This window comes from Lithobates pipiens, unplaced genomic scaffold, assembly GCF_037356315.1.
Source record: "Lithobates pipiens isolate NorthernLeopardFrog02 unplaced genomic scaffold, aLitPip1_a1.2 Scaffold_19, whole genome shotgun sequence".
Lineage (NCBI taxonomy): Eukaryota > Metazoa > Chordata > Amphibia > Anura > Ranidae > Lithobates > Lithobates pipiens.
Genome location: NW_027507764.1, coordinates 506856513 through 506884240, shown reverse-complemented (window position 1 = coordinate 506884240; position 27728 = coordinate 506856513). Strand labels below are relative to the sequence as shown.

The 27728-nt window shown below is 42.8% G+C and overlaps 1 protein-coding gene across 1 annotated transcript in view; it reads left to right on the top strand.

Moving 5' to 3' along the window:
• The window catches only part of RGS22 (regulator of G protein signaling 22), a 151095-nt gene that overhangs the window by 96128 nt on the left and 27239 nt on the right, over positions 1 to 27728 (top strand). The window contains exon 17 of the mRNA XM_077493099.1: positions 20425 to 20591. Within this exon, the coding sequence (XP_077349225.1) occupies positions 20425 to 20591 (167 nt within the window). The remainder of the gene's footprint in view (positions 1 to 20424; positions 20592 to 27728) is intronic.

Here is a 27728-nt window from a genome sequence, read left to right as displayed (position 1 = left end):
AGACCTGACCTCAACCTGACGGAACACTTTTGGGATGAATTAGTGCGGAGACTGCAAGCCAGACCTTCTCGTCCAACATTCCCATAGACACACTCCTAAACCTTGTGGATACCCTTCCCAGAAGAGTTGAAGCTGTTATAGCTGCAAAGGGTGGGCCAACTCAATATTGAACCCTACGGACTTAGACTGGGATGCCCAATGCTTTTGACAATATAGTGTGTGTGTGTGTGTGTGTGTATATGTGTACATATATATTTGTGTGTATATATGTGTATGTGTTTGATCTTTGGGGTGCAAAACCTAATGCAATAGGCTGCGCACCCCTATGTACGCATCATTGAGCTGTGGTCCTTAGAAAATCTGTGATGCTCCTTCCCACACCTCCACATCTCCACTCCTCCCTCCTTTTTTGTTGTTCTTCTTTCATTCCTTCCCTCTACCACTATAGTTCACTCTCTATGAACTTATGATGGATCCCTGAAAGGGCCCCGAGACACCATATCGTTCTCATTTCACTTTATTGTAATTATCCAAACAATTGAAAGTTGATCATTCTGTACGGCTGGCCTGTGTGCCAAGCAAGTGTCTCTGTTTTCTTTCAGTAGCTCTGTATTTTGCTACTCTCAAATCAATAAAAATTATTGAACAAAAGTTCATTCTCCAGGGTTAATTTTGATCTTTTTACCCGCTTACCTTGTCTGCCGAGTTGAACTAAAATAACATACTTCAGAAGTCAGAAAAAAGGCAGAATAGAAAGAAACTACCAAAAGGACCATGTAGCAGAGCCCCAGAGCTATACAGGACCTCATACAACAAAAAATATACAATCCAATATGCTTCCGATAATCTTCCACATTTATTACCAAATTTGTAAAACTTGTGTGGAATGTGTCTCAATCTATCCCGTATGTGAGTCTCAAATAAGGGGGATAATTCCTCCCTTAGGGACAAAAGGTCCGCATGTAGGGTCGGGGTCATGTGGCATTTGTATTTAAGCTCCGCTGCCCACAAGTTAACTAATAGAGACTGTAGTTCCCTGTTGCGTGCCATTTTTAGTCTAGAGCCCTGGGTAATAAACTCCCCACAGATCACGGCCTTGTGTCCCTCCCATATAAATGCCATCCCCGTCTCTCCCGACACGTTTATCTTGAAATAAAAGGAAATTGCGTTTGAGACCTGCTTCAGAGCCGCAGCATCATCTAACATGTTTTAATTTAATCGCTAAGTTTATTGCTGTGCTTCTGGGGATATGGTGGCGAGGAAGATGGCGATAGCTGCATGGTCGGAAATGGTGAGTGATCCGATGGATGCACCGTAGAGTGACTCAGGAAAGTATTGATCCACCAACAGGAGTTCTGTTCGCGTGTACACATTATGAACGGCAGAATAGTAGCTAAAATCCTTTGTGGTGGGGTAAAGCAGTCGACCAGATGGTGTGCATGCAGGGATTTCCGAAAATGTTTGAGAAACACAAAGGAGTGTGTGGATCGGCCCGATGAGGTATCTATCTGTGTTTGGTGCATATACAGACACACAGGTGAGTTTATGTCCAAACAGAGTGTATTTCAGGAAGACAAATCTACCCTCTGGGTCTGTGTGATGGTCAAGTGGGATGAAAGGGCAATGTTTATGGATCGCAATTGCCACTCCACCAGATTTTGAGAGAGACATGCGACAGACCGACCCAAAAAATATTGAGTGCTGAGGAGACAAAGTGCATAGGTAAGAACCAACAAAATAAAAAAACACATCAAACATATCAAATACATAAAACAACTATGTATAAACCGCCTAGAGGGCGAGGGAAAAACACATGTATCGGCGGCGTAGGGGGCCAGATGGCCCAGAGAGGAGAGAGTGACCCGAACACCGCAGATGCTCCCGTTCAGGGAACATACTCACAGGAGTTCACCTATTGGGGAAGCAACAGGCAAGGGCCCATCCGTGGGGTCCGGCTCCAGCTAAAGAGCATAAACATGGGTTGGATGTAAAAGTCAAAAATATGCAGCAGCAGTAATACAAAAAAAAAGGAAATAGAAGGGAGGAAAAACATTAAAGTCAGCAGGGTCCAGGACAGTCCATCAGCGTAAAGCCGAGGAAGAGGGTTCTCATTCAGCAGAAGGTGCAGATCTACAGAGGAGATTGTTGCGGCGCCTGCGACGTGCTGTCTGCCATGTCACCAGATGAGCCGGTGTCGGAGTCTCTGAGAGAGGAAATGGGGCAGATCCGACTTGTTTCCCATGGTGACCTGACAGAACTTTTTAGTGATAGAAAGGCTTAAGGGGAATCCCCAGCTGTAAACCAAACGGGCCTTTTGGAGGACTTCCAGCACGGGTTTAAGGGCTCTGCATTAGCATATGCCTGGAGAGATCGGGAAACAGGGACAGTTTAGCTCCATCATCCACATGGCGGACCCCCCTGACATGTTACATTATACGTTCCTTGAGGGAGTATTTGTTGCACCTTGCATATGATGTCACAGGGTTTATCTGGATCATCCGAGGGAGGTCTTAGGGCACTGTGGGCATGATCGATTTCGATATGAGCGGGGGGCTTCCCTGCCCAGGATCTGTTTTAAAACTCCCTGTAAAGTGGGGAATATGTCCCTGGGTGTGGTAGCTTCTGGTAGGCCTCTGATGCGGATATTACCCTGTGGCTGCAGTTTTCCACATCATTCAATTGATCAAGCAGGGAGTAAATTCTTTGATCCTGTGTTTGGCAATGAGTCTGCAGGGCCTGCAGTGTGAGGGTGATGTCTTCCACTGAAGCTTTTAGCGTCTCCACTCTACCCCCAATGTGGGCTGTGTCAGCCTGTAAGGCCTCAATGTCTTGCCTGAGGGCCCTCTCCATCCGGGCCACAAAGCCCTCTAGATCCGCCTTGGTGGGGAGGGCAAGAATATGGCACCACAAATCCGCGTCCCCTCTGGCCTCTGTAATGTTTATATTCCCCGCTGAGGTGGGAAGGGTCCTGGGAGGTAGATGGGTGTGGCAGGGGTGACCTCCTTGATGTGTGCAGCGGGGGGTCCCGTGTGCGACCCGACTACAACCCTCCTGGGTCTCCCTGGGGTCCATGCTGCTGGAGAGATTGCCTGGGGAGCCGGTGGAGAGGGGGGAGGAGGTGAGGTGGACCACAGCCACGGTGAGGGGATAGGGGACGCCGCACGTGCAGCTGAACGCCCACTGGGTGCCATCTTGGATCGCGAGTCCCGCGGCCGGTATCTGCTGCCAAAGTAGGCTTCCAGGGATCTGGAGTGGAGCCTCAGAGTCCATCAAGGCTGCGGGACAGCCTTTTCTTGGATGGCATCCCTGCTGGTGCGTTGAGGGTGGTCTGGGCTGCTGCAATTTCGGTAGGAAGGAGCAGGTCGGACGGAGCTCAACTCACACATGTCCACTCGCCTGCATTCCGTGGCCATGCCCCCTACTGTGCCTTTTTTAATCATCAACCATGTAAGTTGCTAAATGTTGTACCTTCATTAAATGTAATCATATTGCTACACTTAGAGGTGCTTCTCTTTTATACTCTGTACCTCCTGCTCGATTTTGCTTCAAATCCCCTTGTGGGGTCTGCTATTTGTGGATGGACATTTTATGGTTGCACAACCTATCGCATTGCTATAATCTTTTTATATGGACTATAAACTGAAGGATTAATGAATAAATGGTTGTGGAAGGAATAATCTGTGTTTCCATAATTTCTTATGATGAAATTTGCTTTGATATACGAGTGTTTGGATTACAAGCATGTTTCCGGAACGAATTATGCTCGCAATCCAAAGTTTTATTGTACATAGTAGATATGTAGAGGGAGAGATGACCAATGATGTGGCTGCTAAACACTGAAGTTAGACTACCATAAAGTGTTTCTCGACCTCTGCAAGAACAGGATCTCTTTGCAGGCAAACCTGATCGCTGTGTATTCAATTCATGCCTCCACCGGTCGTGTTCACACCTTTCTCCGCGCTCGGGTAGCTGCTGCACTCCGTGAGGACGCCGGAGCCCCCATGTCTCCTACTGCTTCCGTGTACCCAATCTGAGGTGGAGGAAGAGACGGCGTGATAGCTGATGTCAGTGGCACCTCTGCATTATGTCAATGTGTTTCAGCGGAAACTCAGCTTCATCAGGAGATAACGCCCCCTAGCTGGGATGTGTTTAAATACACTGCTTGACCCAGCCAATTAAACCTCTTAAAGTGGAAGTAGCAAATTTTTAGTAATATATAATCAAAGTTATCCATAAAAGAGAAAACATTATGAGCAAGCATTCAAAGTGTGCCTCGCGGGGGGGCATGGCTTGGCGCCGTGAGAAGATGGACGCCTGAACCAGAGCTCCCAGTCCCCGAGGTCCAGCGATATACAGCCAGGCAGGTATCTTTCGCTACAACATGGGAAGCACAAAACCGAAGGCGCCGCCGCTCCGTTCCGGTTCCCCGCGGGCTGTTGACAACCCACCTTCCCAGCATATTCCGGACATATTTCGCTCCAGATCCCGAGGTGCGTCCCAGGAAGTGCAGGCCACAGCACTCGAGGCCTCCTCTCAAGGCAGAGCGATGCCTCGCTCCAGGAGCCGCAGCCCCCAACACCCCCCCTCTGCCTCTGAGACACAGCAAACCCTCTGCCTTGCTGATCTCCGGGCTGTTGCTGCTGACATAAAATCAGCTATGTCAGCGGCCGTTTCAGAATTAAGGGAGGACTTTCATAGCATGGCCCTCAGAATGGAGGAGGTGGAAGAGACACAGGCCCGCCAGGACGCGGCCCTGTGTCATGTGCAACAACGGAATCTCATGCCGTTCATCTGCGAGACATGAACCGTCATTTAGAGGACCTCGACAATCGAGGGCGGAGACGGAACCTGAGAGTGAGAGGACTCTCGGAAGCTATTGATTCCTCACAATTAATGCGAGAAGTTACCGCCATTTTTAACGGCCTACTGGACCGTCCCCCTGACACAATAATACAGATGGAAAGGATCCACAGAGCTCTACGCCCCAGAGGCAGAGAAACTGACCCCCCTAGAGATGTCATCTGCTGTCTCTCTGACTTTATCATCAAGGAAGAAATTATGCGTAAGGCCAGATCTACTGACAGACTTATGCACCTAGGCTCAGAAATCAGGATCTTCCAGGATTTATCTGCCATCACGCTGCAAAGACGGAGGGAGCTAAAGCCCCTGCTAGAGGTCTTGAGAGCCAGAGCGATCCCTTACAGATGGAAGTTCCCCTTCTGCCTGTCGGCTACTGTCAACGGTCACATATTTCACCTCAAAGTCCCTGAAGACATGGAACATTTCTGTAACTCTCTTCACATCCCTCTGGTAGAGGTACCAGACTGGTACAGTGATTTTCGCATTTCCCCGCTGCACAGAGAGGAATCAATGGACGGAGTCGCTGAAGCAAGAAATTTCAGTATGAGTCGTCGCAGGAGACAACATCACCCTGCCTCTCCGGCGAGACCAGCAAGTATGCCGAGGAACTCGAGCCCTACCGCATCGCCAGTCCATAGACGGCAAAAGAGAGCCTAAAAATGAAACAGCCTGCATCTTCAAACCACTTCTTGTTAAGTTCCAGATAAGTACTGTCCCTATACCATTGTCGCTTGATTTGTCGCTTCCTTTGCATTTCTCTGCTTTATTTCTGACAACACCCTGAATGGTTATTTTACTCCTCACTCACACTTATTGGAGAAATCCCGTTGGATGATGGAGCCACCCTCAATAACTTTTCCCGGTTTATATTACCATGACTCCAGATAGTCCTTAAGCCGTATTGAACCATGGCAGTTCTACTACTTAACTGTTCCCTGAGTGATCTTCACTGTCAGCCTACACAAGGCTGTGTGATTCCTGATCAGCTTTTCACACTCTGACCTCCCTGACTACTCTGTAGTTTGGTTTCTCCCATAATGCTAGCGTTGGGTTTATCTAGTTCCTTTATTTCCTGAACTCAATGCAAAACAAACCTTATCTGAACTTCAGTTCACGTTTAGTCGTTTTTATGTTATGCAGTACTATTTATGGCTCCAGGGAAAGGTCATGGTTCTTTCTCTCGATGGTTGATATGACTCTCGCTGAGAGACAAACCTGATATGATCTGTTGTCAACCTCAATGTGTTGAATACTGTCTGTCTCTATTATGTGTAATTTTTTAGTTTCTAGAATGTTTTTTTGTTCTTTTAAAATGGTCGCTTGTGTTCCGCCTGCCTCTTTTACCCTGGTATTCGTCATATTACTGAATTGCACATATCCCAGTCTGGTTCATTTTTAATATACTGGTTCTACATGCCGTTTTCTCCAATCTTTCCTACGATGGGATATTCTCATTCGGTAATAAAGTGGAATTGTCCGCTCTCCTTCTCCATCTGACCACCGGTATTGAACTCAGGAGAACACAACCGACCATGTCACTTATTGAGATTTGGGAAAATTCTCTGCTACCCAGGGATTGGTTCACTGGCTCATATATAATGCTACGTGAGCTTTATTCCAATGATTCACTCACACCAATACAGCGTTCCCTCTGGTTGTAACAGTTTTTCTGTTCTGTCTGTTTTCGTTGTCCTCTTGAAGACTCAATTTCTCAATATGTTAATAATACAGTTTTATTACTCCCTTCTGCTGAGCTCTTTTAGCGTTTATTGGGCAGGGCCCTATACTATACTTTCTGAGTTTGATTTTGAGTATGCCCTCCCCTTTTCTATCCTTCCTATTCGTTTACATATCCACACCCCCGGACAAGACTTCCTTTGCAATTAACATCTTGCCCCCCCACTTCCCATTACACACTTACGTTACAATATTACCTACCACGTCCATCTGCTCTTTTGACCTCACCGGACCTCAGACTCGTCACTTATAAATAACTCTCTCTTCTCCGACTGCCAATCACGCCCACACTCAGAGATCTCGTTGGAGATTCTCTTGACACTTTACTGGATTACACATTCGGTCCTACTCAATAGTAGTTGCCAACTCCAGTGAACACCCCCCTTTCCCTCCAGGGAATATTCTCTACATATCTGACGGATACTCAAGGGATATAACCACGCTTTTTCCTCATCCTCCCTTCCCGTTCGCTTCTCCCGCCCCCTCCAGGCCTCTGTCCACTCCACTCCACTCCCCCCCGTTTCTTCCCCCCCTGTCCTACTTATCTCCACATTCAGAATTGCACGTTTACATTGCTTAATCTGCGATTGATAAGTGTCAGCCACATCTAATTGCCTAACTCTCCTAGGACTACAGCTAGTTACTTAAGATGACTTCCTCCAAAACTGTTCCTGTGCCTACCACCTTGAAACTCATTTCTTTGAATGCAAAGGGAATGAATATCCCAGAAAAAAGATCTCAAATCTTGAACAGCCTGAGGGGGTCTCGTGCAGATGTGATTTTTCTGCAGGAGACTCACTTTAAGTCCCAGGCCGTACCAAAACTCTCAAACTATTACTACCCGACCTGCTATCATTCGACCTCACCAGACTCTAAGACCAAAGGGGTATCTATATTATTTTCTAAATACGTCCCTATACAAATTACGGACTCTCTGATCGACCCCCAAGGGAGATTCCTTTTTTTGAAGGGCACATGGCAGAATAAACCTATAACTTTTGCCAATATATACAGCCCTAATTCAGGTCAAGTTACCCTTTTCCGAGAAATTACTGCCCTACTCACCACTTTTCAATCTGGAATGGTTTTAATGGGCGGAGATTTTAATGTCCCATTGGAACCTCTCCTTGACACTTCGACGGGATCTTCCCACCTGCCATACAGAGCCCTCCGACAGATCAGATTGTCTCTGCAATCCCTCATGCTACACGACGCATGGCGCACCCTGAACCCCACTGGGAAGGACTTTACCTTTTTTTCAACCCCTCATAACCGTTATTCCAGGCTCGATTATATCTTCCTTACTCAAGCTGACCTCCCCCTCCTATCTTCATCCACAATTGAACCCATGACCCTATCTGATCATCACCCAGTTTCTATCACACTAACGCTTCCAAAAATACAGGAACGCACACAAGTATGGTCAATGGATTCTCAAATCTTAACGAACTCATTGTATGTGACTGAAGTACAACAATGCCTTACTGAATATTTCTCACACAACAATACTCCTGACACGTCCCACATGACGCAATGGGCAGCCCACAAGTGTGTTGTGAGAGGCAAACTTATCGCCATTTCCGCAAAGATTACGAAAGATAAAAAAGCTTTCCTCTCCAATCTCTATGCCAAGCTCAAAAAACTGGAATCTGTCCATAAGCGCACTCTAGCCTCCCACACCCTTTTAGAATTGCAGGAGACTCGATCATCCATCCAGACAGAATTAAACAAACGAGTGAAAAAAAGGTTTCTTTTAACCAAAAGACAATTTTATGAATTTGGCAATAAGAGTGGTCGGTTACTAGCTAGAGCCTTGCAATCCCACAAATCCAGAGTGAATGTGCATTGCTTACACTCCCCAACAGGATCAAAAATCACGGCTAATAAAGAAATAGCGACAGAATTGAAAAATTTCTACTCTAATTTATATAATTTACACAGTGATACTGAGTCGCTTAAATCCCGCGCGAAACGATCCCAATTAATTCACCAATTTTTGGAACAATTCTGCCCCAAATTACACAATACAGACCTAGCAGACAGTCTAGAGGGACCTATCACGCAACAAGAATGGGACTTAGTTCTTAAACAAATCAAAGTAGGCAAATGTCCAGGTCCGGACGGGCTCCCAACGGCTTACTATAAGACATTCTCGGACATTTTGAAAAACCCCTTCGTGAAAGCGTTTAACTCTCTGACTACACATGACCACATCGCTCCTGAAATGCTCCAAGCTCACATTGTGGTAATACCTAAAGGTGATAAAGACCCCACACAAACTGCCAATTACAGACCAATCTCTCTACTCTAAAATACTGGCGAATAGATTATTAACTATTATCCCCAATATTATTTCACTGGATCAAGTTGGCTTTGTTTCCGGGCAGGGAGGCCCGGGACAACACAATAAAAGCCATCAATATCCATCATCTCATTAACACAACCAAACAGAAAAGTTTCTTCCTGTCCCTTGACGCGGAGAAGGCGTTCGACAGGGTTGCTTGGGACTATATGCAGGCTGTCCTAAGTCACATTGGCCTGGGGCCTCAGCTGCTCAACTTCATTCAATCTTTATATCACAATCCGACGGCTAAGATTAGAGTTAACCGCACCCTGTCGAGCGCCTTCTCCATCCGAAACGGAACCAGACAAGGCTGCCCTCTATCCCCTATTTTATTTATACTGACCCTAGAACCTCTGCTGAACAGCATTAAACAAAATCCTGACATCACAGGGGTACATACAAGAACTAAAACTAGCAAACTAGCCGCGTACGCGGATGATATATTATTATTCCTCTCTGACCCGCATACCTCGCTCCCTGTCCTCTTAAAAACTTTTCGCCACTTTGCATTACTCTCTAACTTCAAAATTAACTTTGACAAATCGTATGCACTTAATATCTCCCTTGACTCAGATTCGGTAGCCCGTTGTAAAGTGAATTTTCCTTTCCATTGGAATGAAAAGGAAATTACATATTTAGGTATCAGAATTCCTAGTGATTTATCAAAACTATATCAAAGCAATTACCCGCCCATACTCAAAAAACTCAAGGAAGATCTCAAACATTGGAACAACCTCCCCGTTTCCTGGTTTGGCAGAGCTGCCATTATAAAAATGAATGTCCTACCTCGCATTCTATATGTGCTTCAAGCCATCCCGATCCGCCTCCCCTCAGCCTTCTTTAAGGAATATAAGTCCATATGTGTTAAGTTTTTGTGGGAATCGCACAGACCCAGAGTTAAGTATACTCAACTCATCCTCCCTAAACACTCAGGGGGGATTGGTTTGCCTGATCTCTTTAACTATTACCTGGCTACGCACTTGACTAGAATTGTGGATTGGAACATACATGTGCGCTGTAAAGATTGGGTTTCCTTAGAGGCCTCCTTCACCAAATCCCCTATAAGCTCCCTCCCATGGCTGAAGCATATCCATTACAAGACTGACGTAGTTTCACACCCACTTATTGCACCGACGCTACACTGTTTCCGCACTGCATGCTCGAAATATTCAATCTCTTCTGTACCTGGACCACTCACGCCTCTGAAATTAAACCCAGATTTCCCCCCGGGAATGTCTGAAAACTTCCTTCAAGAATATTGGTCAGATGATCGAGTCTTTTTGCACCACTTTTACTCTAATCAAAAGGCATTGACAGCTGCTCAAATAGCAACGCTACAGGGTAAACCTCCCATTTCAAACTGGTCTTTCCAACAAATCACTCATTTTTTAAAATCCACTGCCAAAATCAAAAATTGCTCCAGACAATTGACGCCTTTCGAATCTCTATGTACTTCCTCCAATCCTCAATCCCATTTAATATCCCAAACCCACTCTCTTCTCTTCCATGACCATAATCCAAAATCTCTTAAAGCTTGTGTCACTTGGGAAGGGGAGTTGGGGGTTAGTTTGACGCAGGAAGATTGGGTAAATATATTTTTCCACATTCATAAGGGTTCTCTTAATGTCTTTACCCAGGAAAACGGATATAAACTTTTTACGCGGTGGTATAGAACCCCAGTCCTTTTGCATAAATGGAATCCCAGTTCCCTTGATACATGTTGGCGATGTCAATTGTCCCAGGGTACATTACTTCATATCTGGTGGGATTGCCCCCGCATTCAGCCCTTCTGGAAGCAGGTTCACAAATTAATACACGACATCTCATTGTATGACTTACCTTTCACCCCCGCACAATTTTTGCTGCACCACACTAATATAGGTAATACATCTTACCGAAAGTCCCTCCTTATTCACTTAATCAATGCTGCGAAGCACTGTATTCCCAGACACTGGAAATCCCAGGATTGCCCATCCATAAAAGAATGGACGCTGAGAGTCCAGGGGATAGCAGAGATGGAAGAATTGATTAATATCTCCAAGGATACCCCGCACAAATACACCCAGAAATGGGCCTGTTGGAAAGAATTTGAGACTACACAGGCCTACAAAGACATCCTCTTAAACCCTGACTGATCCTTGTCGACACCCCCTCTTTATTGATAACTGACAGGTGAAGGAAACACTTTGCCATTTACTGACACATTCTTGCATTCGGGAAAATAATTACTGTTACCGAAGGTGGCACACTTGTTTAATGTTTGCTCTACAATAGTCTGCTTCTGAAGTTGTCTTAGGCCGCGTACACACGCGGGGACTGTTCGCCCAACTTTGTCCGTCAAACAGTTTCAGCAAACAGTCCGCTCAAAATTAGCATGGACGGACATGGCCACACACGACGAACGAACAGTTTGCTGGAACCGTGCGCGATGACGTGAACGGCACGTACGACGGGACGAAAAATACGACGTCCTATACACTGCATTATAACTTTCGGCGTGTAAATCCTTTCTGAGCATGCGCGGAACTTAGTTTGACGAACAAGCCTACACACGAGGGGACTGTTCGCTGAAACTTTGTTTCAGCGGACAGTTTTTCGGAATTTCCGAAAAACCTTGTTCAGCGGACCCACACACGAGCGGACTGTTTGCCGAAACACTGTTCAGCGGACAAAGTTGGGCGAACAGTCCCCGCGTGTGTACGCGGCCTTAGTCTAATGCCTCTTTTGCTCATACTGAATACTTGTGTTATTGTTGTTCTAAGAGAGTTCTGATTTATTAATCAAATGTTATTTAATGGTGCATAAAGGGATCCCCTCCCCTCCATGATCCTCCCCAGCCTTCCTCAGACCCCTTACCCCCCCCCTGTCCCCCACTTTCATTTCACCCCTACGTATTACCTGTTTCAACTCCCTCTCCTCTTACCCGCTCTCGACATTAGGGTACTTTTTAACATAACCATGACACCTCAACGGTTCGTACCTATGACCAACGGGCTGTATTTGCACAGTAAAAGCAGACCATACAAGGATGGTGCATATGCCTGCCCAGTCCTTCATTATTTCAGGCCAGTTGAATTTTCTTTAGTACTAATGACCTTAGGTTTCAATTGGCTTGGCTTTATACCCTTTACCCTTCTTCTCAGTAGGACTCCGTAAGTCAGTTTTTATGCCCCGCACAACCCTATTAGGAATTTGTCTCCCCCACAAGGGTCACTCATTTCCTTTTCTCCTAAATAATGATATTTACTGTATTCATAACTGTTTGAGTCTACATCTTTTAAATACGTATTGTTCCTCTTACGGTCAATGATACCTGATTGTATACTAGTAATTGTACCGTTGGTTTTTCCGCAATGTTGGCAATATACTTGTTCTTGTATGTATATTACCCTGTTTATTAAAATAAAATATTTTGAAAAACAAAGTGTGCCTCGCTGGAAACACGAGCAGACTCTACAGCTAAAGCAGGCAAAGTCCCCAACAAACCTAATCCAAAAATACTTGTAAATTTAGTTCTTTATTAAGACTCTTAGGCACAAGGGTATTCGGTTTAAAAATGCTAAATGTTTCTTTTTTTTAGAAGAACACTATTGAAGTCACCACGTCTACTAATCAGCTTTAATGCATCAATCCCTTTCACCTTTAAACCATTTGCATGATGGTAGGTGAGGAAATGCTATGCCAGGGGATTTTCAGGTCCTTGATGCTTAATTTCTCTCAAATGTTTGCCAATGTGGGTGCAAAGCTGGCACTTAGTCTTGCCTGTGTACAGTTTATTCCTAGGGCATTGGATACAGTAAATAACCCAAGTGGTAGCACAAATAATTAAATTCTTAATCCTGTACATAGTTTTCCCATCTGCAAACTACTCAGTGCACTCAGCAAATTTACATATTTGGCAAAAGCCACAAGAGACCATGCCAGTTGTTCTGTGAAATAGCATACTAACCTGCCCAGTGACTCCCTGGATCCTGCACAGCCATCTTATTTTTGACATCATTAGAAGGCCAGTGTCTCCTTGGGTCCTAGCAGCCAGGCCCCTGAGGATGTTCCACTGCGTATGCACAATGTGCTCCACATAGCATCAAAGCCTCCTGGGATGAGCAACATGGGTATTCCAGAAGGCTTTCACAAGGGGGGGACATCATTCTCGCCTAGTTGAGAAAGGTAGAATTGCAGGTAGTGCTCCACAGAAAAAAGTATAAAAAAAATAAATTACTGGGGGGGGGGGGGGCATTAAATTGCAATGAAGCTGTTATAGCGAGTTAAGGTCCCCTTTGAATAAAGAGTATTACTAAGCTGTTTGAGAACTATGCACAGCAACCTACTTTACCAACACAGAGAGCAGAGTCAAAACTGGAGGCACATTGCTCACACCAAGATATGGTATGTGGGAGATGTACAAAAACTGAAAAACTGGAGCGTGAAAAACCTGGTGCAGCTCTACAAATCAGCTTCCAGGGTTCATTGCTAAAGCTTAATTGAACAAGCTGAAGTTAGAAGCTGATTGGCTTCCATGTGCAGCTGCATCAGATTCTACAGTTACAGCTACAGTTTTATTACATCCCCCCCCCCCCCCCCGGGTCTAGCCATTCATCTGGTGAAACCAAAGAATATCAAATTTCTCAGTCATAAAAAAGTATGGTTTAGGAAAATTCTACATATGGCTGCTAGATGGCACTGAAGATCATAGGAAATAAGTATTTATTTCCTATGATCAGCAGTACCATCTAGTTGCCATAATTCTTTATTTTTTTCAACCACCGTAGAGGACTGGCAATATTTGATTTCCCCCATTTGTACAGAACAAATGTATATGCCGGACGAATAGCTATACACTTTTTTTATAAATAGGCCCCTTTATATAACATGCCAGTCAAATATGTCTAGGACCAGCAGCTTAACTTTCTCCTTACTACTCACTCTTTGAGGCTCATAGATGCCACAATGGACCTTGGCTTCCTGCAGAGCATGCAGTTATTCATCTATAAACCTCACCTTCCTTCTCCAACCTTGGATTCAAAGACATTTCAAATCTTTTGATCTAAATTTGTAATGCATTTTATTGCAAATTATGACATTTGCTGACATTTTCATGTACTAAAAAAATTGTAAATATGTCTTTGTTTAGACTAGTTCTGAAGAATATTGCTTTAAAATATAAACACTTTTTTTTCTGTGATAAATTCATTCAGCGCTAAGATGTTAATATTTTGTTTAACATTGCCATCTGTTTTCATAATGAACTGAACTTAGGACCTATTCAAAAGAGACCATTAAAATATTTAGGATTTAGTAGATCAAAGTGAAAATGTTTGGATGATTTGTCTTCCTTCCTCCAAACCATGGTATGCTAAATCGCCCTTATTTCCTGTAATGCCATATAATATAATCATTCATAGTAATGACTGTGGTTTAAATGGATGGGAGTGGGATATCCTAGAGCGGTTGGAGGTGAGCAGTAGACGAGACCGGTCACTGACCTGAACAACAAATACTGAGAAGGTTGCTGCTCGGATCCTTGTACCATATACTTCTATTGTATAGGGGTAGAAATGCATGTACAGTGTTGGTGCAGGTGCACGTTGAAAAAAACAATAATTTCTCCTGCTTTTAGACCATCTGGATTTTTTTTATTTTAAAAATGTTATTAAAAGCTGTTATTTCTTGCTTTAAAGTGCAGTGACATTACGGGCCACATTTTAAATGTTTCTTCTTCTAGACTGTGGTGTGGAAGGGTACATCTTGCAGTGCCCATGTCACGTCTTGGTGATGTGGATACTGCCCATTAGCTTGGAAATGACCCTATTTAAGGCTGAACTCCAGGTAAAAGAAAACTGCTCCTTTGCAGAGGGGCTGCCCCCATACTGCAAGGATTAAATGCTCTATTAGATCTGGGAACTACAAAAAAAACTTACTAAAATCTCTAAACCTGTAGGCTCCTTCTGAGCTGTAAGACCAGTTTCTGCAGCTCCTTCTCCTCTATACTCTGGTGGTCACATCTGACATCATTACCGTAAGTCCAATGTAGAGCCCATATCTCTACACTGGACACTCGTAAGTGTCTTCTGATTGGCTGACTTTTGGTGCCAAATGACCCAAGCTCCCATGCCCCCCCCCCCATCCTATCTTCTGGGATAGGACAACAATCCAGTCCCCTTCACCGTTTGGGCCCAACTCCTTGCCAGAGGCCTACCCACAACATTCTCAGCCATTAGCCTTTAGGCCTCATGTACACAGGACATTTTTTTAACTTCCCTAGAAGCCAGCAGCGTTATTGCAGAAAAAATGCCTGTTGCTTGTAAAAGTGTCTAAAGCTTTAAGGAGCTTTTAGAGGGGTTAATTAATTTCACTGGTCAGAATAAATCCAGCTCATGACACTTCTCCTAGGACCTCCTGGGGTATTTGTACTCCCCACCGCGTACACAAGACCGGACTTTCCGGCAGAATAGGTCCGACGGAATCATTCCGTCAGATAGTCTGATCGTCTTTCTTTAAAAAATTCCGATGGACCTTGAAATAGAACATGTTTCAAATCTGTCTGACGGACTCAATTCCTATCTGGAAAACCGTTTGTATGCTGGTCCGATGGACCAAATATGGCGCAAGGGCAGCTATTGGCTACTGGCTATTGAACTTCCTTTTCTAGCCCCGTCGTATGACATCACGTTCAAAACTAACAGACTGGGCAAGTCCGTTCATTCGGAAGTCTGTCGTAACTCTGTCGAAAGTCTGTCGGGAAGACCGTCGGACATTTTCTGCCGGAAAGTCCAGTCGTGTGTACGCGGCATTAGTCAGGCCTAAAAGGCTTTTTTTCATCCCTCTCTCAGTCCACTTAGACCAGAAGACTGCAGCTGGCTTTTCTGAGAGTTAGACTATCCCACCCGGGCTTCCTGCCCTGACCACATCTGCATTGCTGTGGGGCATTTGGCTCCCATACTATAAGTCACACAGGCTCCTGCCCTCCTGGCATTTATATGGGTACTACCTCCACCCATTACATCACTACAGGAAGACTTTGTCTAAAGGGGGGGGGGGCTAACACCCAATTACATAATTCCTTATTAGCACAGTATTTTAGAGACCTATCTACTGCTGCAGCAAAATACTCTTTATTTTGCAGATGAATATTCAAGACATAATGTTTCCATGACACACTTCTAGTAAAAAAAAAAACTGCTCACTTTGTGATTGCTTTAACTACATATCGATACAGCTTCATATGAGTCAGCAAAGGGAAAATTATGTTTATCTCCTTTTCTCCTTCTGCTCCTACTCAGCTGTATGTATGTTGCATATGGACCTATACTGCAGGAGATAGAAATACAAGCTATTCACAGCATAGCAGCAAAAGAAGTAGCAGAGAACATCGTTGAATGCTCAGTACAAGGAGACAAGCTTACCATTATGATTCATAGTAGGTAACCAAGCATGCACAATACTTCACAGGCAGATAGCACCCAGCAGAGTGGAACACCGCCTGGCAAAGAATGGGACACACAACTGAGAAGCCAGTTCCTGTCTGATCTGAGATCTGTATTATGGTTTACTTGCAATGAGAAGGGATACAGGTGCAATTAAAGTGTGTTGAAAAATGTGTTGAACTGTTGAAGTCAGGCTTTAAGCCAGCACCCCCCCCCCCCCCCCTTGCCTGGAATGGGACAATTCCGGCCCATAAAGTGTCTGTCTCCCAGACTCTTGCCGACTTGCTGACTGTGAATGACTGATGTCTTATATTTTTAAAGAGACATTTCATACTTTGATGAAGACATGAAGCTGTTGCTGTTGCAAATCTTCCAAGAAACATGGTTAAATTAATCTTCCAAATCCTTTATGCTGATGTCAGCACTAAGTGACTTTGGACAAACAAAATACCAAGAAAGGCGACAGCCACAACGTCAAACATAACAAGCCGATAATCCCTTTTACACAATGAGATTAGTAATTCCAAGTGGAGTCATTTATCAACTCCATAGTGAAGCACAAGAGCTCATTTATCACTGTTTTCCCCATAGATACACATGTCATGTTTCATTTTATGAAGTATGAATGGTATATGAAATGAAAAACACCCTGTAAGGCTTCAGAACAGCACACCATAGTGTTAAACGTTTTGCATTGCATCTTGTACAAAACACAAACACACACACATGCAGTTTTTAGACACATAAGGTAATTCTTGCGTCTTGCAATTTCTACTTATGTTTTAAACTGTATATATGTATTTGTTTTTCCTGTTTTATTCATATATTTTTGGTGTTTCTAACTTCATACAACATAACAGAGTATGCTGACACTATATAAATTAAAGTGATTAGAGTGGTAAGGGAATAGAACCCCAGTCTGTTTTCGCTGTTCTTGCTGCCTGTGTCCACATTGGGGAGATGTATCCTGTTTGTCTTGATGACCATTGTCTCCTGTACATAAAATTATGGGATATATACATTTTTTTAGTTGTGACCAAAACAAAAGGTGAGAACCTTTCACTGGGTAAACCAGTCCTGGGAACAGCTGTCTGTCTAAAAGAGGCTATCCCCTTGATTTGGAAAAATTCCCTCTTAATTCCTGCTGTGTCTCTGGAACAGAAAGTAAAGATAAATCACTGTCATGGTACACAGAAAGAGAAAGAAAAACTGAAAAGTGGTCCTAAGGCTCCATTTACACTTGTGCTACTTATCATGCAACTTTGGACATCAAACTTGCAAGACAAGTCATTCCTCATGTTTTCCAATGATAACCATTCATGTGACTTAAAGTTGCAGCGACTTCAAAGTAGTTTATGCACTACTTTGGTCCACCTTTCGTGCAACTATGAGGGCCATAGACTTCAATATTAACCCACAAAAGCTGCATGAAAGTCATACCTGAATGTTATAAAATGCATCAGTTGGGAAACATTTGTCCATTATCATTAGTCAAAGCCAAAGTCGTATTCAAGTTGCACCCATCCAAAGTTGCATCAAAGTTTCACTCCAATGTCGGAGCAACTTTGGAGTAGTACAAGTAAAGCATAACTAAACTCCCAAAAAAAATAATATAATATATTTTAAATTACCAATCATTGGATATTGTGACTGCATTGTTTTTCTTTATTCCAAACTTGCGGGAACTTTTATTCCTTTAATTTCATCTGGTTTTGGCCAGTAACACACCTCCTGCCTAAGGTATATGTTTATTAAACTGAAAAGTTTTTTCTCAGTTCAGTTTATGAAGCTCAGAACTTCAATTCTCAGAGGGAGAACAGGGGAGAAGTGTTTCCTCAGAAAACGGCAGAGATCAGTGTAAAAGTGGGTGGGCTGCCTGTGATCCCGTGAGATATTGTGAGATTGCGGTGCAGCCGAGTTCAAAAAGTGAAATTAAAGTTTAAAAGAATATGTAATTACATGTTTTCAGATGTTATAACAAAGTAAATATATATAGTATATATACAGATCTCACAAAAGTGAATACACCCCTCACATTTTTGTAAATATTTTGTTCTATCTTTTCATGTGACAACACTGAAGAAATTACACTTTGATACATGTATGCAAAGTAGTAAAGTAGTGAGTGTACAGCTTGTATAACAGTGTATATTTTCTGTCCCCTCAAAATAACACACAGCCATTAATGTCTAAACCGCTGGCAACAAAGGTGAGTACACCCCTAAGTGAAAATGTCAAAATTGGGCCCAATTAGTAATTTTCCCTCCCTGGTGGCATGTGACTTGTCTACAAGGTCTCCGTTGTGAATAGGGAGCAGGTGTGTTAAATTTGATGTTGTTGCTCTCACTCTCTCATACTGGTTACTGGAAGTTCAACATGGCACCTCATGGCAAAGAACTCTCTGAGAATCTGAAAAAAAGAATTGTTTCTCTACATAAAGATGGCCTAGACTATAAGAAGATTGCCAAGACCCTGAAACTGAGCTGCGTGGGCGTAGGGGGTCAGCCTGTTAGTGCTCAGACCATACACTGCACACTGAATCAAATTGGTCTGCATGGCTGTCGTCCCAGAAAGTGGCCTAATCTAAAGATGATGCATAAGAAAACCTGCAAACAGTTTGCTGAAGACAAGCAGACTAAGGACATGGATTACTGGAACCATGTCCTGTGGTCTGATGAGACCAAGATAATCGTATTTGGTTCAGATGGTGTCAAGCGTGTGTGGCGACAACCAGGTGAGGAGTACAAAGACAAGTGTGTCTTACCTACAGTCAAGCATGGTGGTGGTAGTGTCATGGTCTGGGGCTGCATAAATGCTGCCGGCATTGGAGAGCTACAGTTTATTGAGGGAACCATGAATGTCAACATGTACTGTGACCTACTGAAGCAGAGCATGATCCCCTCCCTTCGGAGACTGTGCCACAGGGCAGTATTACACCATGATAATGACCCCAAACACACCTCCAAGACTACCACTGCCTTGCTAAAGAAGTTGAGGGTAAAGGTGATAAACTGGCCAAGCATGTCTCCAGACCTAAAGCCTATTGAGCATCTGTGGGGCATCCTCAAAGGGAAGGTGGAGGAGCGTAAGCTCTCTAACATCCACCAGCTCTGTGATGTTGTCATGGAGGAGTGGAGGTGGACTCCAGTGGCAACCTGTGAAGCTCTGGTGAACTCCATGACCAAGAGGGTTAAGGTAGTGCTGGAAAATAATGATGGCCACACAAAATATTGACACTTTGGGCCCAATTTGGACAATTTCACTTAGGGGTGTACACACTTTTATTGCCAGTGGTTTAGACACTAAGCTGTGTGTTGAGTTATTTTGAGGGGACAGCAAATTTACACTATTATACAAGCTTTACACTCACTACTTTACATTGTAGCAAAGTGTATCTTCAGCGTTGCCACATGAAAAGATATAATAAAATATTTACAAAAATGTGAGGGGTGTACTCACTTTTTTGGAATACTCTATATAGCTTAAAACAGCTTTCAGCAATGGGTACTTTGATCAAGATTTCCCTAATACAGAGTTTTTATTGTTGCTTGTGTTACCCCTAGGTAGGATGAAAATCGGCCATTGCTGCACTAATGGTGCGATATTTGAACGAAAAATTCTTAGATAAGATTTTCTAAAGAAAATTATTTTGGAATTTGACCCTCGTATGGCCAGCCTAAGGGTGACTTTTAGGAGTTGATATACTAAAAGTGCAGCATACAAAATCTAGTGCTGTTCTGCACAGAAACCAATCAGCTTCCAGGGTTTATTTTTGTCAAAGCTTAGTTGAACAAGCTGAAGTTAGAAGCTGATTGGCTGCACCAGATTCTGAGTGCTCCAGTTTTAGTAACCCCCCCCTTATTGTCCCTCTATAGGAAGACTTTGTGAACTGCTGTATACATAACATCTGGGCCAATAAATAATGCTGTAGTGTGAAAAGAGCCATAGAAAAAGAATAGAAATACATTTTAACATACAGCTCATTGGATTCCCCAATAAAACCTCACTTTTGTCATTCTTTAAAGCAGAATAAATTTTTATGAAAATATGTCTTATCAGGATCAGGCCAAGAAGTCAGCCTTTGTGCCACCTCCTGACATCCCTAAGGAGCCCAACCTGTGGGAGTTGGTACCCGAGGAGTACAGGAATTACAACCTGGGCACCCTGGTGCGTCATCGGATGGAACTAGAGCACTTTCGTTCCTTCTTAGAGGAAAATTTTGCAAGGTACAGAAATGATAAATAACCTGCGAGTGAATTATTAACATTGCTGATTTTCTGTAAGTTATCTGTATTTGCAAAACATGTAATATTTCCATCTCTTAGGAAAAAAGTTCTTTCAAAGGGGTCTTCACAGTGCTTTTATTTACCCAGAACAAGTATGCAGATAATAGGATCAAGGGTTAATTAAAAGATATTTTATTTTAATATGTATCATTAATAAAAAATATATTGCAGTAAGGCCCCTTTCACACGGGGCGGATCAGTAATGATCCGCCCCGTGATGATCCACTCGCTCAGCGGGGATTGCTCCGTTGTCCCCGCTGAGCCGGCTGCGGACAGGGCGGTCTCCGCACACTGTGCGGGGACCGCCCTGTCAGCTCTCCGCTCTCCTCTATGGGGATCGGATGCGCACGGACCGTCTGTCCGTGTTTATCCGATCCGCTCTGCAGACGGATAGAAAAATAGGATTTTCCTCCGTCTGCAGAATCAGACAGTAGCGGAGGCGGACGAAATCGGGTGTCTGCGGATGTTCATCCGCAGACACCCGCTATCCCATAGGGATGAATGTATGCCCGTATTTCATCCGCAAACGGATGGATTAAATACGGACATATCGTCCGCATGTGTGAAAGGGGCCTAAGAAAAGTGGTATTCACCACCAACACATCCCAAAAACAGTGCTATATCACAAAGTACAGCTGTTGTATAAATACATCACGTTACAATAACAAGTTGAAGATGTTTGATAAATACAATGATTATTCAACACAAGTAATATGTAGTTCTTCAACATGTTCCATGATGAGCATCATCAAGAAGAAATACTACATAATATAAATGTTTTGCACCCACTCAAAGGATCCCATGAGATGACACCAGTCACTGGTCCCCTTTTTACATACACATTTTTTTTTAAAGCTGGTATGCTACCCTGTTTCCTCTCCCTGCGGTCCACCAATGGCCCCTTTTGAACTCTGGTGGTGGCCATCCTTGGGTTATGACTAGTGATATCTCCTAGGATCCTTTGAGTGGATGCCACACATCTATATTATGTAGTATTTTTCCCCAATGAAGCTCATTGTGAAATGTGTTGAACTACAGGTTTCTTATGTTGAATAATCATTGCTGTTTATCAAAGATCTTTAACTCGTAATTTTAATGTGACATATTTACACAACAGCTGTATTTTGTGATATAGCACTGTTTATAAGATGGGTTAGTGATGACTACCACTTTTCTTACTGTGGTGTATTTTAACCAGTTCCCGACCGCCTCACGTCTATTTACGAGGGCAGAATCATTCCCCTGCGTGAAACCCTGTAACTGTATGGGGTTTCCTCTAACCTCCCTGGTGGAATTCCCGAGTCTGGATCAGGGTGAGATTTCAGTACCAAAAGCGGTAACCCCGAGCCAGACTCGGGATCGCATTGCAGGATCCATGTAGAGGTTACTTACCTTGTCCTCAGGATCCTGCGATGTCTCCCTGCTGTGATCTGTGAGCCGCTGTGTCTCGCTCGATTCACAGTGCCGAGCTCCCTTCCCTGCGAGTGTTGCGATGCACAAGGACGGAGTTCAGAGCCAAATTCAAAAAGTTAAAAACACAGTGTAGATACAGTATACAGTAATCTTACAGATTACAGTACTGTTACACATCCCCTTTGTCCCTAGTGATTTGTCCAGTGTCCTGCATGCAGTTTTATATTATAAATACTATTCTTTCTGCCAGGAAACTGGAGATTGTCCATAGAAACCAAAAAATGTCAGTTTACGTCAAAATTGCTTTTAGACCAGCTAGAAAACAGCGATAATATATTAGAATCACTTGCAGAACTGAGCGATAGTGATTTGTGGGAAAATTCATCATCAAACACTAAAAGTAATGACAGCTAAAATTTTGCAACTGAGCAAATTTCAGTGTTTTTGATTTGATTACATTATTGAATCATTTTTATTATTATTATTTGTTATAATTATTTATAGTTATTTACTATATTATCATTTACGATTTCATGTTTCAAACTTTATCATTCCCGGGAAGTCTACTAGACTTGTTTGGACAGATTTAAGTGCATTATTTCTAAGAATTACAGGCTTACAATATAAAACACCATGCAAAATAATGGTACGGCTTTCAGCACCTAAAATCTGAAGTAATCATACCGCCAGGGAGGTTAAGAGCCGCCAGAGGGCTCATGTGCGTGGCCGGCAGTAGCGATCTCTGGTGGCCATGCGCGATCGCATGCACGAGTGCCCGCATGGGGATTTGTGTGTGTAAACACAAAAATCCCTGTGATGTCAGAGGAGAGGAGACATGTTGTTTGTTTCTAATAAGTAGGAACAGCAATATGTCTCCCCCCTACTCAGTCCTATCCCCATAGAGTTAGAACACACTGAGGAAACACACATTTAACCCCTTGATCGCCCCCTAGTCTTAACTCCTTCCCTACCAGTGACATTTACACAGTAAACAGTGCATTTTTATAGCACTTATCGCTGTATAAATGTCAATGGTCCCAAAAATGTGTCAAGTGTCAAATCTGTCTATGTCAAACTACCGCTAAAAATCTCAGATCACCACCATTACTAGTAAAAAAAATAATCATAAAAATGCCATAAAAATGCCATAAATCTTTCCCATAGTTTGTAGATGATATATATTTTGAGCAAACCAATCAATATACGCTTACTCCGATTTTTTATTTTTATTTTTTTACCTAAAATATGTAGAAGAATATATATTGGCCTAAACTGATGAATAAATTTGTTTTTTAAAAACATGTTTGAGGATATTTATTTATAGCAAAAAGTTAAAAAGTGCTCTGGTCAGGAAGGAGGTGAAACCTCCCAGGGCTTAAGTGGTCAATCAATGATACATGCTGGAAAAAAATATCTTTTAATAATTCTTTGATCTTATTCATGGCATCTTGAAAGTTCAAATCTTTATGTTCAAATTTTCTTTGTGCTCCTATATTTAGGGATATGATGTCCAGGTGACTTCTCATTATGTTAATCTTTGATTTTATTGCTGTTTTTTTGCTGTCTTTCCTGTTCTCCATACTTGTTCCTGGTCATTGACTCTGAAAGTGAAAGAGTTTAAGCCAGGGAATCAATAATGCCAGGACTATCTAGTATTAAATATGCAGAGGGATGGCAGAAATAGCAGCCTACATATTTCCCTTATGAAAAGTTTACATTAAAGAGTCAGAGTATGGGACAATAATGACACATTCAGACATGTAGGATCTCTTTATTTCCTCCTCTCAGAATTCTGTTGGTTCCGTAGGACCATAGAAAAGTTTTAAAGTATGACATTAATAACAGCCATGTATGACATCACTGAGAGCTACATTGCTGTACCTGTGGACCTGGCCTTGTCACACTAATCAATATATGTGGAAGAACAGGTATAGCTGAGGTAGACATTGGGGTTTATTTATTAAAGGCAAATGTACACTGCAAGTGCACTTGGAAGTGCAGTTGCTGTAGATTTGAGGGGGGCATGCAAGGAAAATAAAAAAACAGCATTTTTGCTTGCACATGATTGGATGATAGAAATCAGCAGAGCTTCCCCTCATTTCAGATATTCCCCTCAGAGCTACAGGGATTGCACTTCCAAGTGCACTTGCAGTGTACTGGTAGTGCAAAGTGGATTTGCCTTTAGTAAATAAACCCCATTATCTGCAGGGAAATAATGCAAAACAGAGCAGACCATATGCATCAGCCTGAGACAAACACCAAATGTCTGATTTATGAAGTCAGTAAACAAACACAGAGCAGAAGTGGAGCTGTCGCATATAGCAACCAGTGAGATTTTGTTTTCCTATAGTGGGAAATTAATCTTTACTGGGCATGCATAGGAGCTAAGTTTTAGCACTCTCTCCTTGTAAATCTGGGACAAGAGAGACTGTCCTCATAGAGTTTGTATGTTCTCCTTGTGTTTTTGGTATGTTTCTTCCATGGCTCTAGCTCAGTGATTCTCAACCAGGGTTCCGTGGAACCTCCAGAGGTTGCTAGGGGTTCCTTCAGCATTGGGCAATTTCTGCCTCTCAGATAAGTTCCCACTCACACCATTAATGTTTTTAGCTATCTGTAAGGAGGTAATTCTTCCCAATGACCCCAAGTGTAAGGACCATTCTTCCCACTGCCCATCACACTAATGTATCATGAGTTGTAGATTTCTAATTTTTAGCAGGGGTTCCTCAAGACCGGAGAACTATTTCAAGGGTTTCTCTGTGTTGAACAGGTTGAGAAAGGCTGCTCTAGCTGATTAAAAAAGCAAAACAAAACATAGCGACAAGTTTTTAGCATCTTCCTAAGTTGGCTGTAACTTGTATGGGTGCAGTAGAGATAGAAATTTTTATTCTTTTGGTATACAGGGATTCATGTGAATGGTTCTATGTGTACCATAAACCTGCATGTAATATGATGGAGCTGTGTATAAATACTAATAGTAAATAATAGTAATTGATTGTTATGGGAACAGCTCTACCACTGTTTAAGTTCAGGTTTTATTTGCGTTAGCTTCAGTGGGGCCAGTTTTTAAAAGATAAGAGAAGCATTGTCATTGAGCCCCTTTATTATTATTATTATTATACAGGATTTATATAACGCCAACAGTTTGCACAACGCTTTACAACGTGATGGTCTTTACTGCATATTTAGTAATGGCTTTTGTTCTAGAACTTTGTTGTACTTGCAGCTTTGCCAGTTTGTTTGAGACTCATAAATCATTCTCACATTCTTCACACGTGTGTTATGACATGAACATTTTCATGCAAATGTGCCCAATAAATTAAGTTTACAGGAAAAGCTGATTGGGTCTAGGCACACATATATTACATTGTTCAAGAGGCATTAATATTGAGCTTGGCAATTCCCAAAATCCATGTTATCAGTGTTGTACAGAATAAAAACATCTGCCTCAAGCCGGACCTGGCTTCTCAGCAGAACCAGTGCCAGCATTTTAATGGGCACATTAATTCCTCCCAGTGTCACTGTGGCCAAATGTGCTCCCTAGGTGTCTCACTGTGTATTTTACAAGAAACGTATTGCAATTGTGTATTTAACAGTGTGGGGTTATGGAAGGGCTTTATGAGGTGTGCTTCACAGAACTAAACAAGTTTTCTTTCAGGCGGGTGCACCTTACCTGCACCTTCACTGCAGTATAAGTGTTTCCTTGTTAACTACTACAAAACGAGGGTGTGTTGCTCTATGTATGCACTAGAAGCCACCAGTATAAAACGTAACCTTTATTAAGGACTTTTTATAAAATGTATACCAATAACTGCGTGTATGTTTTTTACTTTTAAGGGGGGTGTTGTTCCCCAGATCCAAATTAAATTATATCAATCTGATATTGGTGGTCAGTGATTATCCAAAAAGGGAAGGGAACACTCTCCACTCCAATCCCATAGCAACCTTAATATGGCTTGGGGGGGGGGGTTCTCTGGGGTAGTATCACACCGTAGTGGAGGTCCCTAATTCTCAAAATCAAAAACATAGAGGTACATAAATGCTGCACAGTGCAAAACCATTATAAAATTAGTAACAACTTAGCAAGGGAGGTAAGTTGATGTTCAAAACCCTCAATGTATGATGTTCCATAGGGTCAACCTCCCTATTTCCTCTGCTGCCTTTTTCAAAAAAACTGGATTGCTAACCACCAAATATCAAGGAGTTGCTCAAAACCCCCCTTCCCAATAGACCATGTGTAAACCCCAAAATCAAATTCCAAAAAAGTGCCCGTAAAAGAAAACCCTAGATGTTTTGCTCAAACTAGAGCTTCGTTAGGAGTTTAAAATAATATAAAAGACCACCAACAAACATGGGGAAACACAAAATAAAGGGGGGATGCAAATTTTTCCCACATGGGGTCAGGCTTGGAGACCAGTAGCTATAGCAATAGAGAGGCTCCCAAGGACCAACAGGATAAGTATACAAGCAGGTCATCCTGGTGAAAGATGTGGGCCCACCTGAGGTGCAGTGTCTAAACACTACCTGCTACATCAAGCATCTACTGACTTTTTAAATATTTTTTCTATAAAGAACACTTTTTTGTCCCAATCAGATTATTACAGGCTTATGCCCCAGACACACAGTCGGACATGCCGACCACAAAATTCGTCAGATTTTTTTTCCGACGGATTTTGGCCAAAACTTGTGTTGCATACACACAGTCACTCAAAGTTGTCAAAAAATCTGATCGTTCAGAACGAGGTGACGTAAAAAACGTACGACGGGACTACATAGAAGCCAGTAGCCAATAGCTTTCGTCTCCAAATTTTTTCTGAGTATGCGTGCCACTTTGGGCATCGGAATTCTCTACACACGATCGGAAAAAGTTTGATCGGATTTTGTTGTCGGAAAATGTTAGATCCAGCTCTCAAACTTTTTCCACACACGATTGGATTTTCTGACAACATAATCCGGTCAAACTTTTTCTGTCGGAATTTCCAACCATGTGTATGGGGCATAATGCCCCATACACACGGTCGGACATTCCGACCACAAAATCCGTCAGATTTTTTCAGACAGATTTTGGCCGAAATTTGTCTTGCATACACACGGTCGCACAAAACGTGTGACGGGACTACGTAGAGGCCAGTAGCCAATAGCTTTCGTCTACAAATTTTTTCTGAGCACGCGTGGCACTTTGTGCGTCGGAATTCTCTACACACGATCGGAAAAAGATCCAGCTCTCAAACTTTTTCCGTTGGAAATTCCGACAGAAAAAGTCCAATAGAGCCCACACACGATCGGATTTTCCGACAACCTAATCTGATCAGACTTTTTCCGTCTGAATTTCCGACCGTGTGTATGGGGCAAAAGAATTAAGGCACTGTTTACATCTAAACTAAACACATAACTTAACCACAATAACATTGTAGGTAAGCTTCTATGCTTTATTGAAAAAATAAATAAATTTGGTCATAGGGACCTCAGAGTTCTAACAGTGCTACACAATTAAAAAAAGTAGTAGCTTCTCTTCTTCCTCCACATGTCATAGCTGATCAGGACTGACTTAGGAACTAAATAAAAGCTATGCTCATATAAATTTAAAGGGAATTCCTTCCTGAGTTTTATTGGCAGTTATGATGATGCCATTGTGAGGTTGGGGTATACACACAGCATAACTTCTAC